Source organism: Pieris napi, chromosome 9 (assembly GCF_905475465.1).
Source record: "Pieris napi chromosome 9, ilPieNapi1.2, whole genome shotgun sequence".
Taxonomy (NCBI): domain Eukaryota; kingdom Metazoa; phylum Arthropoda; class Insecta; order Lepidoptera; family Pieridae; genus Pieris; species Pieris napi.
The window spans coordinates 2,854,107-2,872,819 of record NC_062242.1 but is presented as its reverse complement, the minus strand read 5'-3'; the positions used below and the strand labels follow the sequence as shown (position 1 = coordinate 2,872,819).

General features: G+C 32.9%; 1 protein-coding gene across 4 annotated transcripts in view; it reads right to left on the bottom strand.

The window, feature by feature from the left end:
• LOC125052619 (protein TANC2) overlaps positions 1-18,713 on the bottom strand; it is a 220,287-nt gene that overhangs the window by 9,254 nt on the left and 192,320 nt on the right. For 2 of the 4 annotated variants that reach the window (XM_047653561.1, XM_047653563.1), the window contains 6 exons: positions 13,150-13,554; positions 12,411-12,524; positions 2,469-2,641; positions 1,690-1,834; positions 1,259-1,387; positions 557-688 (listed from right to left, as the gene is read on the bottom strand). In XM_047653561.1, the coding sequence (XP_047509517.1) occupies positions 557-688; positions 1,259-1,387; positions 1,690-1,834; positions 2,469-2,641; positions 12,411-12,524; positions 13,150-13,554 (1,098 nt within the window). Of the gene's footprint in view, positions 1-556; positions 689-1,258; positions 1,388-1,689; positions 1,835-2,468; positions 2,642-12,410; positions 12,525-13,149; positions 13,555-16,421; positions 16,463-18,713 lie in introns of all 4 variants that reach the window. The other 2 variants (XM_047653564.1, XM_047653562.1) reach the window with 2 other exon arrangements.

Genomic DNA, 18,713 nt, shown 5'->3' with positions numbered 1-18,713 from the left:
TAAAAACGGAAAATGAATATGCCTAGCAATCTCTTAAGCTACGGTTTCCTAGAAAAGCGGTGCGGACATTTTGCAGTTGTTAATAACGGCCGTCTTTACGGTGGCCAAGCTGTGATTTCCTAGAAAGTAGTGCGACCGTATTTTTGAAGTGTTATTCCAATTTCGTTACACAAATTTTGCTTCATCTGAGCTTGTCTGTACTCTTTGGATTTGATATTGTACAAAGCTTCATGATTTTTAACAAAATCAATAAATTGTTCACATTTTCGCTCGTCCAAGTCATTGCATTAATTAAATATGCGCACCGCTTTATCATCATTTATGACGTTACGGTGACACTCAACGTTCTCTAGAAAACATACTCTGGTGTTATTTATAGACAACGTATGGGTGACGTCACCCAACGTTACATTACGGCCGTTAGGTAACGGCACCGCTTTTCTAGAAAACCGTAGCTTAACGAAATGTATATAGTAACACGCCACTACAAAGAAATAGATACACCCAACGTTTTTATGTTAATATAATATATTTGTATTCTAAACATTAAACGTACCTGATGCAGCCGATTCCAGTGCCTTTTCCATATCCCTCATCAGCCAATGTCTACCTGTGAACGATGTTTGACCATCCGTAGACGGGACTTCAAAGAATAACGGTCGTAATGTTAATTGCGGCAAGGGGTGTACTGAAATATCAAAAGAAAAACATTTAAAATTTCTCTTAAGAATATGTTGAAGCAGGACACCTCAATAGAAACGTTATACACAGTAATAAGAAATAGGAAAGCTCTATACAAAATCTGGCCAAACTTTGGCCTAGTTGGCAATATCTGACTCCACTATTGGAGTGGATCTGATCTGATATAAATACATATAAAATTGCTTCAAACTCAAAATAACTTTATTTATATAGGTAAAGAAGTACACTCATGAACGTCAGAAAAGAAGTTAAATTAATTTTAAATTTACATTAACTACCAGTTCGCACGTCAAGGGCGTCGAGCGGGCAAGTACTGGCAAGAAACTCGCCACTATTTTTAATCGCTAAGTTTTGAGTCATACAAATTGTTTGAACTGGAGCAAATCCATCCCAAGGATTAGGATCATTTAAATAATCATCAAATACATAAAAAGCTTGTTTGATTAATTTACGTTTACGCTTGTATTTGTAATAGTTTCGACAAAACATCGCTGTCGTACAATTAAGAAATTATACCAATAGTAACACTGGCTTAATGATTTCAACATATGATTACCTTTCTTCTGATCTGATGATGTCGATGAAGCTTTGCTGCTGACTCTTGCAGACCGTCGCGCTGCCGTTTTTCTATTCTTGAAGAAACCTGAAGACATCCGGGCCAAATCTTCTCTTCCGCTTTGTAGTGCTGTGAAACAACTGAATGTAATTCCTAGCACATTTCGAAAAATATCCTATTATTCCGCGTCCATATTAATGCGAAACTGTTTTTATTTGATAAGCCATTAAGATAATGGTTTTTAATAAACAAGCTAGTTGTATCATAAATTCTTCTAAAGAATTTATGGCAAAAGCCTCATCATAATGATAATTATGACAGTAAATCCATTATAGAACCATTCGACGGACGCCTCAATCTTGTTATTATTAAATTTTATGGTACGGCTACGGACTGACATATTTATGGTACAAAAAAGTCTTTAGACATACTTGTTACAGAATGCCGCCTGCTTCCCGGACTTGATGAGGAACAGTTGCTGGCAGCTGATAGTGACATGGACGCCAGGGAACCCAGCGAGTCTCTGCCCAGGGGAGTTGTTGCATCCACTTCTGATGACCCGGTTAAAGTTGACACCTGAGGTTTAGGTACGATACATAATTAGATGTTAGTGAATTAGAGTTTGGAGATTTTGGAAAAGAAAAGTGCGGCTTATAAATTCTTGACAATTTTTATAAATATATTTGTTTATTGTCTGCGGGAAAAAATCACCGAAAGTTTCTAAAAGAAAAATATTTGAAGAATAAAATCGTCATAGCTATAGAATAGTGACGGATCTGACACATAGTAAACTTTACAGGGCAGCCATTTCAAAATAATATAATCATATTAGATTTTGTCATAACTATTTAATTCATATTCTGTTATTATGAAATTTGGCATACAAGCAAACAAAAGGGTTTGTTTTGAAACTTAATAAAAATAATAACATTAAATTACACAGTTTTCTACAAAAACATATGTTTCCATCGAGTCCGTAACATTGCCGACTGATTAATTTAAAATTTAAAACACACGGATCATTTTTTACTGCAGCCTTAATATTTAGTCTACGTCGAGTCCAAATATGTTAAAAAGTGGATTTTGGATTTATTATTATATTACAAACCCGACATTGTTCTACGATAATGACGAAATGGGGGGTATTGGAGTGTGAATAATATGTAATAATTTACAGTGATTGAATTTTAAAGCAATAAAAAATACAAACCGGACTAGTATTATGTGAAGCAAGGGTATGTGCATCCAGCGACGCAAGAGACGTGCAGCTTTCACGAGATTTATTTCTGGACCTTCTCTCACCCAGAAGCAAACCAAGACGCATGTAGAGGTCATTTTGACGCCGGGACTCGAATCCTTGCTTGATGTGACCTCCTTCGTCATCTAAAACAAAATACTTTGGTTAAACTAACTTCGAACCACCCTGCAAATACGATACTTCAGTTCTACGATAACCAATGTTTTACAGTAGAGAGATTCTTAGCAATGTACCATTTTAATTTTAAACTCTGATCTATAAAGCGTATTTGATGTTCTTGTGTATAAGGTTTTTATAGCGAAAACTGATAAAGATTGCGAAGTCTTGTTGCCCCTTCAAATGTCATTTCAAATTTTAACAGAGGTCACTGGTTCTTTGCTTTATATTGCCTGTTAAAGATGATCGTATCGTATTTGCGGAAATATAACAACATGCGTAACACTCATGCTAACAAAAATTATTTACGAAAAAAATGTGTAGTGCTATATAATGTGTAAACACACATCATGCTGTAGAAATTTACATGCGACACTGCAAAAAACACCAAAAAATGTAATAATAGTAAAATATGTATATACAGAGTATGTAAAAACTTTTCTTAATTAAGTATCTATTAAAACCTGTACGACATACAATCTAAGTTGTGAGTGCCGTTCATAGACTTTCAATAAAAAACACTCACTGCTCATTTGTTACAAGTTTTGTTATTGTATTGTATTTGATGGATTGGTGTTCTGTAGTGATACTTGATTAAGAAATTAATATCTCCAAACACTTTATTGATTAAGGTAAAAGTGTGCGTTGTTATCTATTACTTCTGTTGCACCTATAACTATTGCTTTGACTAAATTAACATCATTTACACGTATTTTATATTGTGTAGTTTTATGTTCGGTGTTGTATGTTTAATGTTTCTATGATTTATGTTTAGGTTGTTTGAAAGAAGCTAGTAAGACTACTTCATTTATTTAATCTTATTGTTATCTTGTTTTGTGTTATCATAATTATGATAGTCGTTTCTTTATTTGCATTTATTGCCCATGTCCTTGTCTCCTATGTTTGTTACTTTATTACATTCTAAAGCACCAACTATGTAACAATAACACTCATAAGAAATGAATAATTAATATTGTATTATTTTAAAAATGGCAATAAATACTTCTTTTCTACTTGTAGAGATATTACAGTATTTATTAAAAGCCCATATGAACCAATTATATACATAATAAAATAACGATCAACACAACTTTTTGGTCGACCATAGAAAGTGCTCTTTCTCACATTAGATTTTCAAATTGCCGTGAGATTTGTACTTCTATATAATTGCGAACAGGAAATGTGATCGTATGAAAGGTTACGGCGGAGCTAATAAGTATAGGAATTATCTTATAATCATGAGAATTATTCGCTTCACAGGATTAATGCTATGGGAAGTGTATGTTTTTGTCTAATTTTGTACGAAACCCTTGCGCTAGACTATATAAAATATATACATATTTAATGTTTATCTATAAACTAAGATTTTAACACGACATATCTAGTTGTGTACCATACAACAACAGTTTGATTTAAGTATTGTTTTCAAATAGTTTAGAACATAGAATTTAAATAGGCAATTTTATCGATCAATGACTGGCCACTTACAAATATATTTTTTATTTACATAAAACCTCTTTCGAAATTTGAATCTCAGGCGGCCAAAGCGCAGACACAGGCGTATTAAATCGAAAAAAAAAGTTCGAAAAGGAAATGTAAGGATGCAATCTGACGTCAAACGACACCTGCGAAACGCGTGGGAACCACTGTGCGATTTCATTTGATACGCGAGGCTACTAAATGAGCTTTTTATAGCGGTGCTAATTTGCCTGTTTTAAAGTTAAAATTGGATTCATTTATTTTGGATAACTTACCCACAGTACTTTGAACGTATAACTTTTATTTTAGAAAAATCATACGAGGTAATGTGTTACTACTGTGTAGGCTTGGGATTTTTAAAGTTATTTATATGGTAATTTATTCATTTTTATTTTATGAAACATTTTTTAGTAGCCATGTTAATCGTGCCCTTGTATTTTGTGGCCACCTAATTACCGTTTACACGGTAACAATTAGACCACCATTGTTAATATGACTCTGATATTTTATTTACTGCTGGGAAAATATTTAAGTTCCTCAAAGTAGCACACGCATTTGTTTAATCTTTATAAATGTTAATTCTCAATTATATGGCTCACCTAATCTCAGTGGTAATAGATTCAAAATCATTTAGATAACACAATGTACCTACACTTATGAACGTCAAAAAAATAAATATATGAAATGCTTCTAATTTTACATTTACTGCCAGTTCTCAAAAGGGCGTAGAACGGAAGAGAAGAACTGTCAACAAACTCTACGCCACTCTTTTTAATCGCCAAGTTTTTGTTTTACACAACGTTTGTAAGGAGCTGCAACCATTACACCATATTCCACATGACTTCTTAAGTAATTAATAGTTAATAAATAATAATAAAATTAATTAAAAAAACAAAGTTTTGGCCTCTATCAGCAGGAGGCATGGTCAAATAGGAGCACGCACTTACATACACACTATACAGCAGGGTCCCGTGAACCCAAAATGCCAATCAAATAGGTATAATAACGGACTTTTAAAAAGTATTGGGGTCCTAGATAAAATATTTCTTCTCTAGGACAAAGAAATTCGCCCCTTACAGTTTCCTAATATGTACCTCTAAAGGCACTGGACAGTGGTCAAAAATACCTCAGAATATATGTGCCACGGTATTTATTCCTTAAGCATTTTATAACCATAGTTAAAGAGTTCTATTGCTTATTGAACTTACAATTAATTCGACCTATAGCAGCAATAGACTATTGTCCAATAACAACGATCGTGAGTCTAGATCACTTGTTTATTGTTTTCGTGAAATTACTACAATCTCTGTCGGATAGCGCATTAAATTAAAGATAATTGTCTTTCAGAATTGCTTTGAAATTGCCAAAGCTTTAAATAGCTGAGTTTTAAAATAATATTAGTTAAATAACAACTTAAAATAAAATTTACGGAATATTTTATCAACTCAATCAGATCCAACGATCATAAATTTTTCGTAAAACATTTCATATCTTCGACATCGCAATATTGCACACGACAATCTTTACATTGCTTGCTTGAATAGATTTACTATCAAGTCTCTACGAAAAACGAGTAATGTATTACAACCAGACCTATAACATCGATTACAAGTAAAGCCGGTTCACATGTGCGTGGGATTTTGTTGTTAACGAGTGCATCCCGGTGTTAATGCCACACCCACATTCACTGTCGCATAGTCAATGCACCTTGTTTTGACATCAGAAATCACATGAATCGTAAATAAGATATTGAATGTTTTAACAGACAAAATTGTAAACTATTATTTATGTATTCAAGAGCCCGATTAAGCATTGAATACACACAGTATAGTACAACTAGGACAAGAAGAGCTAACATTAGAAAATAATGGAAGCAGCTGGAAGAGCTGATTATGTGTCACAGGATATGCTGATCACCAAAACCGGCAAATCTGATGTATGTATTAGATTAAGTAAGGGTAAGTAACTAAAACAAATGTTTATATAGGTATATACTAGCAGACTCGGCCAAGCGAAACTGTGGCTAAGTAAGGTTTTTGTTATATTACATAGTAGTAAACTATTCAAGGGAAACGGTAGGAGAACACCAGTCATGGGGACCACCATGCCTTTGGTGGTTATGCCATTAAATTGTAGCTTATACGAAACAACACAGCGCCATCTGTTAGAATTGTCTCTGTCAAATAATTTGCAATAAAATAATATTGCGGGGATAAATTAAGATATAAGCTATCCTATCTTTTAACTTAGATCAAACTGCACACGGTGTGCAAATTTGATGGAAATTGGTTAAGTAGTTTAGGAGTCCATAGCGGACAAACAACGTGGCTTAATTTATATATATTAAGATAATTCTGGGTGCCAGCAACAAAGGCTTCATAATAATAATAAATTTATGCCTTTGGACTAATTCAGGCAATAGATGGAATTAGACAAAAATTTGTATTTCTAAACATATGTTTTAAATACAAGGTTAAAGGAATGCGATTATGACAGACTAGTCTCTCACTGACTACGAGTATTGCCACTCGGACTTTCAGTAAATAGTGTAATAGATTCGTTACATTTATATCCGTTTGAGACATTTTAATCAATTGAGACTTAATGAATGCGATTAAAAAATAATTTACTGCGCAACATTTTATCATCATTTGTTTTCTAATGTAAAATGTCAGCTGTCAAGTTCACGTCACTGAAAGCAATTGACCCTGACAGTGGTTTGAATTGTTAAATCAAATGTCAGTGGGAAGTAAGGTACAGATATTGCGCAACACCGGTTCTTTTGTTATACAACTAAACTGAAATCTAAAAAGTTTTACTATTATAATAAACTAGCCGTTTCGCGCCCGCTTTGCTGGACGAATTAAAATAAATTTTATGTTTCATTATTTTATTTTTTTTCATATTTTTATTATTCTTCTTTTTAACTTCCCGCTAAGAAAATTGAAATATTTCGAAAATCGTGTTTTTAACAGATGTTGACGTTTAGAGGTTCTAGGAAGCCTCCCCGAATGTTTCCGCGGTGATAAATTTTCATAAAAGTAAAACAGCAATAAAAAAATGAAGGAACGTTGGAATTTAATAAATAACCATAAACCATCTAGGGAAAATTTCGCATCGAATGGTGGTAGTTTCATGTCGATACGATCAGTGGTTTAGGCGTGATTGAGCCTCAAACCAAGACCATTTTCATTATATATATATAGATATTTGATTTCGGATTTAAGCTGGCACGACTCCCGGATGTACAAAAAGTTTTTAAAACTCTATTGTATATTACTAGAAGGATTCAGTTGTTTGCTATCTTCAGGATTTCGTTTATTGAAAGACCAGATAAAAGTATAAGGAAATTTATAAAACTAATTTTATTTTACTGTGTGTGTTTTATAAAACTAGAGCGTTAGCTCCTAAAATCAGTGGCGCTACATCCTTTTTAGGTCTGGGCCTCAAATTTCTGTATCTATTAATAATCATTTGTAAATCTAATAGGCAAGTAGGAGGCACAAGAGTGCCTGACGCACGCCGTCGACTTTTTGAGTCTAAGACAAGCCGGTTTCCTCACGATGTTTTCCTTCACCGTTCGAGCGAATGTTAAATGCGCACATAGAAAGAAAGTCCATTAGTGCACAGCCGGGGATCGAACCTACGACCTCAGGGATGAGAGACGCACGCTGAAGCCACTTGGCCAACAATGCTCATAAAATATATATACTAAAAATATTTCGTAAGAAATATTCACTCGCAAAAGTAATAATAGTCCATAATATTATATTTGGTCGCCATTTTTGTGAATTTTAACATCATAATAATGAATTCAAAAATTTCGAAAGTCCATTATCGAAACATCGAAACTCGTGCAACTCTTATCGCGTAATGTCAACTTTCTGTCAAATCGCTTTAAACGTCACCTGTCAATTTCCAGATAAAGTACGGTTTTATTGAAACATTTTAATAAAGCTGTGTATAAAAATGCTGCAATGCACAATAAATTCAATGGTTAAGGCACGTAACTTTGTTGAAACATAATATGTTTGTAGCTTTGTGTTATTTTAAGGCTGTTTTATTCGTAATTTACAAAGTGTGGAAACTTTACGTTCAAATATTGTTTTATTAAGATAATGAAATTTTAAAATTATTTTGAGATAAAGTTTTTAATGATGGCGATGAAGAACAATGTTACTATTCATATACATATATATTTTTTTTAGTTCGCTAAAAAAAGTCAAAACACTCCGCCATTTTAAGTAAAATTAGAAATGTTTCTTACATCACTTATTTTTAAGAATAAATGGTGATGACTCACCATGACTATATAGAATTTTTTACGTAAATTACTCAACATTGAAAGGCCGGCAACGCACTTGCGAGCCTTCTGGCAGTGTGTGTCCATGGGCGGCGGTATCACTTAACATCAGGTGAGCCTCCTGCCCGTTTGCCTCCTATTACATAAAAAAACACACACAAATTAACTGTTATAAATAAATATTTTGATAGATGTTTAATTATTTATGACAATACTTATTAAAGTACTTATATTTCAAATTCCAATAAAATGTACATAATATATAATTTTACGTTTAATTTTCTAACTTCTACAATGTAGTAATCAGTATTCATATCTTGTTTACGTTATAAGCGTAAATTCCTATGAAATAACTTTAACCTAATAACTAACATTTAATCAATTTAATAATTTAATTCACTAAAAACGAACCTGTTTTGTCTGTCAAAACATTTGATCAAAGCATACAATTACGTATAATTATGACTATACATTTTTCTTATAAATATCTATTAATAAAAGAACAAAGAGAGGCCGCTCACCAGAAACCTAGGTAGATGGAATTAAAAGAAGATACAAGAAGAAGAATTTGGAGGACGCCTTCACGCCGTCAGAAGTCGAGTACTAATATTAAACATAAAGACATGGACTTAATGTAATCTAACGTAGTACTCGAATAAATGCTATTTTTTTACTTTAAAACTTCTCTTTACATAAATACTAATGATATTATTCGAAAACTAGACACTAGTCCTCACAAAAAGTAAATTCACAGAGGTTTTGACCTTTGACATCACACGCTTGAGCTGACACGATACCTATGAGTCAATTAAAGCACCGTTAATTTTGATAGAATTAATTGACCTATAAGCTCACACGGTTATTATTTAGTCTGCAAGCCTGGATTTTCAGAAATTGTCGAAAAAAAATAAAGGCTTTTATAGAGATACTGTTTATTCTCCGATTTTCGTATCCAGAGTTCTTACCTTTGGTGAGCAGTTTATCAGTAGTAAATAGAACACGTGTCTCAAAGTAATAATAATAATATTTCCTTTATCTCTATCTAACGCTGTGATTTTCACTACATTATATCTCGGAGTTGGGTGTGCCTCTTGGCAAAGGCCTCCTCTAACCATTTCTAGTGTTCTCTATCAATTATGTTCTTCAATTGTAGCCTACTGTTAATTTGAGTTCGTCCTCTCATCTTTTGTGTTGTCGGTCTCTTCTTCGTTTTCCGTCTCTAGGATACAATTCCGTCAATATTTTGCTTCATTTTTTACGGGGTCTCCGTAGCATATGATAATAATCTTAATTTCATTTGGTCTATCTTAGTGAGATTGTAACACCGGTTCTAGCTCTGACGTCTGTGTTTCTTTGCTTGTCTAATTTTCTTATTCATTTCAAAGTAATTAATATTTTATAAATACTATCATTATAAGCCATACGTTATATTTGATTGATTGTATAAGTTTTTATTTGAACGGCGTGTAAGCTTTTAATGTTAGTGTAACGTTGTTAATATTATTTGTGTATTACCGGACGTTGGGTTTAAAAAGTGTAGGTTCAAGCTTGTCTACATTACGAAACTCAAAATGACAATGTCTGTGAGGGCGTCTTTCACCTTGGTCGATATAGATGACATAATCTGTGAATAAGCGGCCAGCCCACCAGCCATGGGCTATCGCTAGTTATCTTAAAACAGAAGGATCGTGTTGGAACGCCGCGTTTGATTGGCGTACATATTTAAAATCGCTAATATCTAAGTTGTATAGAAGAAAACCGTTGTTCACTTTTTAGAAAAAAAACAAAGAAACAGTACATGCGAAATTCTGATGCCAGTATCTTTGGTGATTTTATAAAAGGATTTCTTCTCGCCGATTCAATGAAGATGGAGACAAGAACACCAGAGCCTTTACCTTCATAAGAACAATGTCAACGATCAGTTGGATTTTTATTATTACATTTATTTATTATCGTGTAGTTATGACTTGTCGTGAACATCTAAGTGTTCATAAAAACCAAATTTAATTGTTAAAAAATATTTTTTTTGTATGATTAGTGTTTCGAATTTCTTACTACTGTATCTGTGTTCTGTGCTCTAAACAATTCATCCGATATTTACGCAGATAGCAATAAATTGGTATGTAAAATACGGCCTTGTTCATATTGTTGCCGTTTATCATATTTAGCATCTTTCAAACATTTGTCTGTATTTGGAGCATATAAATTATTATAATCCCACGGTTTCAATAGCTAAATTAATTTTATAACATAGAACATGAAATCATTATTTTAATTTTCTTCACAGTGCATACTTTGGTCCTGGATTTTATTTCTGGTAAAACGACCATTTACTCGAAAGATGACCCATGAAAAACCCATCAAAAAATAAAATCATATATTTTAGTCGGATTGGGAAAGGGAACTACTTAACAGATAGGATAACAACTAATTACATAAATTAGTAGTGTAGTGAATATAAGTGCAAGTGCGGTATCTCGGACACACTAACATAGTGTCGACACATTAGAGAACATAGACTGTTAATGAACATTACCTTAGTTTACGCTATTCACTAGTATTGTAGAATATTAACTCAACATAATAGTACTTATTAGCCATTATTATTGTATAGGCTAGACTATTATTATTATTATTATTCAGAGAAAATTCTTTTTTATGAACTTTATAGTTAGAAAAATATTAAACATGTCGGTATGTAGTGTTAATTGTCATCTAAATAATAGTTTATTTCTAAATTTATTGACATAAAAAATCTAAATAAGAAAGAAGTTTTAGATGGTGATACTTTCAATTTTTTTTATTAAAAATTTTGGCATTTTAAATAAACTCCACACTTTACATAAGTTCTAAACATAGCCAAAATCTGTATATTTTAACACCTTCGTAATCCAAAATCGCGTCCGATTAGTCTGTGCTATTTTCCATTGTTTATGGTTTGTTTATTGCGTTGGAGTCGACACTAAACAGTATGAATTTCAAGTGATGCGTGGTATTGAATGCGAAAAATATGCATATAGGGTTATTGATAGATTAAGTATGCTAATTGTGTGGTGCCAAGTCATATATTATGCCTTACAAACACTTCATTGTTGTGATTGGTACCATGGATATCCAAGAGGGAACAGGGAGCTGTTCAAACAGAAGATTACAATTCTTATTGTTTTATTTTTCTACTATGAACTAGCAAAGTTCATCGTGAAGCTTTATTCGTACCAAAAATATTTTGTTCAGTGTCTATACCACCGTGCTCCTCTTTATCATGCGCTGGCGACGCTGACCTTACTGGTATGGTTTTAGTACACACACTTGTATATATTGGTTTAAATTGAGTTCAGTGTGTGTACAAAACTGTTGTATATCTTTATTGTACCTTACCTAGCGTAGAACGTATAATTAAAATTTTAATAGTAGCTACTTTCAAGTAAAGCAATAACTTAATAGATCGTTATCTCGATCTCAATAACGTTATCTTAGTATCGTATTCACCCACGTATAAGTATTTTATCACCAATCTAAATTTATTATCTTTAAGTATTAATCCTTGTCCAAATTACGTGTTCGAACGTTATTTAAATTTCACCAAACGTACATATTTATAAAAGGTGTTTTAAAAATTGAAGCTGTTAACAATATATGAATATCAAGCTGTGATACACAAACAAATACAAAACAAACCAAATCAACCGGTTTTGAAAAGCTGTGCATCAAATAATATGGAGCGGTCGAAATCAGGCAGAGTGCAAAACTTGTACCGCTCAGGAATGTGGATCGAATGAAACTTTGTGTATACAGAATTGAACCTTGCAATAATCCATTTTAAAGCAAAGTGACTTAATGACTCTGATGAATAAACTATGGAATTCATTTAAATATCGGGGTCAAGTTTTGTCTTATAGTAAGTGAATCATGCTTATCATTTGATCGACATTCCTCAGACATAATAATTATCGTGCCTGTCAATTGATTGAGTCCCTGAGGCACGGATGAGTTTGCGGACCACAATGATCTTATTTTATTGAACACTAGACTTGTCCATGCGGCGCTTCTTGGACCTTCTTCTGGTAATCCTGTCGAAATGAGAAATTTCTAAGGTCTGCAGTCATACAATAACGCAGAAGTCAAGTAGTAAGAATAGCGTTTCATAAAAAAATTAAATTTAAATTAATAGCATAATTATGCTATAAGTTTATGTAAAGCAAGTTGCTGTAATAATTGGAACAACTAATAATAAAGGACAATATTAACATTAACACTTAATAGATACAAACATTGGACGGCTGATTAAAACTAAACGTTTAGTTGAAACTAATAGCGAACGCAGCTGTGATCCAGGTACATTTAAATGATGTAATTAATGGAAATAGAAAATGTAACAGATGCCGAGATAATTCGTCGGCTTGCTGTCTGCGCGGGCAGTGTTGCAAAAGTTCGACCCATTAATAAATATTCAGCTAGACAACCGGTCCTTTGCGGAACCTACGTACATCCGGCGGTGGTGCGTGGGCGCTATGTCTGTCACTCACCATTTGCCGTAGAATCCTCGGAATCTAAATATGAATGGATGGGTGATGCAACTACAATCATGTAAAAGTAAAAGGGCGTTCGTAAATTTTGGTTGACGAGCGTTGGTAATTTTCGGTCATCCGTGTTATCCTATCTGACTTATGCAGCTATAAATGAAAATTATCTTACCTGATAAAGGTACGTGATTTTCATTAGAATGTCGGCTAGCGCGGTGTCCAAATGGACTGCGTAATGATTTAGGACTCAGGAAGAATCTTCTCCTGGTATGTGGTGGTGTGGGGCAGCTTTGGGCGAGGCTGGCTGCCTTCGGTGGTTTCGGTAAGCGCATTGGCGATTGCCACTCAGGCTCCGACCGTTGCGGCGAAGGAGTATACCTCTCCATGGTTTTTCTACCTTGGCTCTTCCGAGCGCAGATGGGGCACGCTTCGTTTCTAAACATGCAAGCGTAGCACCGTTCATGTCCGCACGTGTCAATCAGCTTTCTCTTTTTGCCCTTATCAAAGGGCATGTTACAACTCGGACAAGTTGTGCCGCCGGTCTCACTCTCTAGTAGTTGCCGTAACGCCGCCAGATCTGAAAGGATAAAGTATTTTATTATTGGCAAAATCAAGTTGTCAATTGTTACATAATAACTTAGTTCGTTATTGATTTGCGTAATTTGTATTCTTGGCGTTAACTAAATGAGTGCATGATCCAAGGTTTATTAAGCGCAATGACAGATTGTTGAACGGGTTTAAGAATTTGTCTCGTTCTTGGAATTGGTGGACCTAAATCATCTTCTCAAATTAAAAGATACATAAATCAAGAGTCCGTAATTAAATTCGAATGTCGTTTGCGTGAGTTTCGCGACAGGGTCCTTTATTGTTAAGCGATGCAAGTTCATGATTCACGAGCGACAAATGACATTGCGATCGAAATTGGCTGCAAGAGTATTAAAAAGTTAGAAGCCAAGCTGTTTGTGAAATATATTACCCACTTCAAATCAGACGCGTTTATTTATTTTTCATAACATTTTGAATTTGTTTAAATTGTAAAATAGATGCACTCGTTTTAATTGATCTTCTACTTTAAATTAATTGTAGAAAATAATTGGAGCGATATAAATTTTCATACCGTTTCGCTGTAAACAGAGTTTGCATAATCATTCCCTGACATGTTTGTACCAACTACCGTTCGCTTTCCTTTTGTGACCTTTGCCAAAATATCCATTGCATATTGACCGTTAATTTCAGATCGATCCGTTAAATTGGCAATATTTTTGTCATCAGGCATGTGTTTTCGTAAGGTGTTTAACACTAGAAATGTAAGCTATCAAAACGATACGCAAAATAACAACTTCAATTCGCTTTAAAAAAAAGTTTTAATTGAATTCGTTGCTACAATCGTAAAGTTAAGAATTCGAATGATTTTACTCTTTCCCGACGAAATACAGACGAGACCCTACTCATTTTAATGATCACTTATTACTGATCATTAAAATTTAATATCATTAATGAACGATAATCAAGTATTCTGTCGTAAATGAAGACATAATATTCAATCCAGATAATTACTCTTCAAAAATTATACATATTTTTAAAGAGCAATCGATCAATTAATTTTATGAATACGAACGGAATCATTACTTTCACTTGGCTTTGATGAAATAATAAATATTATGATGACTCTCTAATAAATATCTCGAGTTTTAATTAATTATTTCAAAGCGTTGTACTCCTTTAATTATCCGAGATTTTTTCTTATGAACAAAAATCAGTGGCGCTACACCTAAAAAGGTGATGATCATTTGTAAATCAATATACAAGAAGGTGATCAACCTCCCTGCCCGATACACGCCTGTCGAATTTTTGGGTCTAAGGCAAGCCGTTTCCTCACGAGGTTTGCCTTCACCTTCGAGCGAATGTTAATCGCGCACTTAGACAGAACGTCTATTAGTGCACAGCCGGATCGCACCTACGACCTCGGGGATGAGTCGCACACTGAAGCCACTAAGCGAACACTGTTTTCTTATGGATAAAATGTATAAACATTCAGAGTTTTTATTGTAACTTTTTCTACGAACTTTAATAAACACGGCATATGCCTGATATTACAGTAGAAAGGTTTCGCCTATATATGGCTTTAGTAAATTTATATATAACAATTTGATAATAACGACCTGTGGAAAGCATTTCAAAGCCAATGCTATCTCCTTCTATACCTAATAGGAAGATAGAGATACGTTACTTTGTCGGTTTTAGCGATGTCTGAGTTAGCAGACGCTGAGTCACCGCCAACAGGTGATCCAATTGTTTTTGTTGTCTGTTATTAGTTTGGCAAAAAAGTTATCTATTTTGGTTGTAACAAAATTCATTAAAACGATATGATACCAACTTGAAAAAATAATAGAAACTGCAGAGCATTTATAACATGTTTAGACAGACTTTTGTAAACGATTTTAAAAATTCATTTTCTAAATAAATTTAATTTTACAAATTATTTTTTTTATAAATGTATTTCATAAGAAAAGTATTGCTAATTATACGAAAGTTTTTCGTTGAATTAGTATATTTATAAACAAGATAAATAGAATGCAGTAAACGTGATTTTGAAAAGAAATATTTATTTATTTATACGTTCTAAAACAATGTGTATGCCTAAAAAAAAATAAAAAATATTCACGAGAATATTAAAAAAAGTATTAAAATACAAAACTTAGCAAATATTATACAACATACTAATTTCTAAATTCACTGGAGCTTTTAATTCACAAGAATAATTAGAAAGCAAAAAGTGGTTTAAAATAAGCATTGTTTAAACGCCGCGTTAATGGCGTGGTGTGAACCTAATTACACCCAATTTGCGCTGGTTACATTTGCTAAATTACTGAGTCATGTGAAAACATTGCGTATTTTTTGTGCTTTTTATATTTGAGAAGATTCAACTTTTTCTAGGAGTTTATTTCTTTAATTGTTTTTTATATCTCTATACTAATTATGAAGAGAATAGATTTGCTTTTTGTATCAAACAAACTCTTACAATTTCCATTAGAGTGATATCGGGACGAGCCACTAGTATTGAAATATGTATATCGTTAAGCTTGTTTTTAATATATTTTACATTTAAAATTATAATCTCATTCTTTTTTACTATTTTTCTAATACAATATTATGGACGGATAGAAACACGATTTTTACACAGTTTCCTTACTTGTGGTTTCGAGTGCTTTTCGGCGAGAGACTGCTATATGAGTTGAGAGATAACTATGTGTATTATAATTAGTCTATCAATATATATTTTTCTAATATTTTCTCTTAGTTAGCCTTATGCATTGTTATGTATCCTTTGGTTTTTAAGTGCCTTGTAGCTAAAGCTCTGTTAGGATTCTAAGCGATTTTTAACTGTTAAAGTAGTTAGTGTTACCACGGTTACAGTTAATATATCTAATCAAACGAACTCACAAAATTGTCTGTTCCATGTCGTCAAGACTAGAACCTTGTACCTAAAAGAAAATGCATATATAATTTTCATTCGTCATGTCCTAACTGCTATTGATAGAATATTGTGATTTTCTGCCGGTCGCGATAGTTTCACGTATTTCAACAAAAAAAATTACATGTTTAAAAAGATTATATTTACGATGTTATTATGATATAAACCTATCATTACAAACATACAGTTAACATTATATAAATATTATTAAAGAAGTAATAGAGAAATTACTTCTATCATAAAAGCTGGGGGCAGGCGGAAAATACTAAACGGCTAAAATATATGAGTCTTTCCTCCAATTTCCATTTTGTTGTTAGGAGTAGAGACTCTTGGGCCGTGAGTTCAAGTGCACAGGCGCTAATTAAAGATTTAAGTTGGCGCCTGGCAGATAGTACCGGTGACTCCAGAGCTGGTGCTTTCCTCGCTCAACGAATAAGTATCGCAATACAGCGAGGAAATGCTGCCAGCGTTAAAGGTACCTACACTGCCACAGGGACCAAAGTTATTAATTTTGTTTAAATTTTCTTTTTAGTAATTTTTAATTAATTTTATTATTCCTATGTAGGTTAACTAAATTGTAATATACTCTATATTTTATTGTTATGTTAAGGATTTATTTAATAACTACTACTTACTATCATAAAAATAGAGAAATTTATTTAAATATTATATACAATAGTGTACGTATCCTAGCCACTTTGAGTTTTATTTATATCCTCAATAGCCCAGTTTCGCTACAAGTGTTGAATGCTCATCACGTTATTACCTTAAGGGCCAGATATCAGATGTGCGTGCTTAAGATCTATGTCAAGTGCTGCCATCTATATTCTATGAGTCGCATTAGGTTGTAATAGATTTGGCCTCCTTTATTAAAGTTTCTATATTCAAAATACAAGTCATAACTTTCACGACTCCTTTTTCTATAAAGTGCATATTTGACAGTTGCGAACTGAGCTACAATTGAAAACAAAATTTAATAATATGTTTGTGTATTTAATACGTATTTAAAATGTCAGATACGGGATATTAGTACGGTAGCTTACTCAAACTTTATTGTATTTTCCGCGTCTTTAGAAGGTAATGACGATCAGGGCCGGCTTTTATGGTCTGTAGGCCTCGGGCCAACATAGGAGGCCCGAAATTTTTTTCCAAATAAAATGAACAAGTTCAGTCGAGTTTTTCAGTCAATAATTTATTATAAAATCAAGTAGATTATTTTAGCATTTAACAAAAATTTAAAAATATATCAAAATAAAAGTTATTGACTAGTGTTTTAATTAAATTTAAAAAAAAATCCGAAGACTATAGTGGATAAAATTTGTTTAAGGGTGTGACTTAATTATTTAGTCATTAACACATCTACCAGTCATATAATTTGGAACAGGGTAAAGAATTTAGCAAAGATAAAAACTCAATAGTTTATTCATAGAAATATTGAGCAATTATTTAATATTTTCAGCTAAATTCAAAATATGGGTTTATTTTTATTTTTTCTATTTACAAGTTATAGTAAGAAGACTTATTACAAAAATATGACAATGGTTCTATAACGTATAGCTAATATCTTAATTGTGTGGAATTAAAAAAGCCATCCCCTCCAGTAAAAGCCTGCCACAAAAATGGCCTGATTAATCGAACGCGCGTCAGGTGACACATCTATATATGTGTATATATATATATAGATGTACCGATCGACCTGAAATTTTAGCATGATATATAATGCGCATCACGGATTGTTTTTATAATTTTTTTTGTTTATTTTTTAATTTTTTAAATTATTTTTTACAAAAGTATTGCAAAATTAAACTTATATGAAATGTTTTCTTTGTTTTGTTTCTCATTTCTCAACCAATCAATCACAATGTGCCACAGCAAAGCGAGGCAGGGAACAGCTAGTTGACTATAATTATCAGAAATTTCATGTAAAACCTTGGCTTCCGATGGCGTAGTCGGTAGATAATATTAATTCCCAGATGTTAAACAAATTTCTGTCTTATCTTCATACCAATTGTTTACTTCATAAGGTGACCCATGACGTGGTATTTGTTAGGAATTATGAGGTCGACATTTGTATTCTGTCACCAGCGGCCACGCCGATCTTGATATATTCCACAGATAATATGAAGGGCTTGCCGTGCTGGTAATTGTTGTGCAATTTTACAATGTTCGTTCGCTTTCGATGTTGAAGCTTCTAATTTGTATGTTTTGTAAACAATTAACATAGTAATACAAAATTGTCAGATTTAAATTAATAGGCTTTA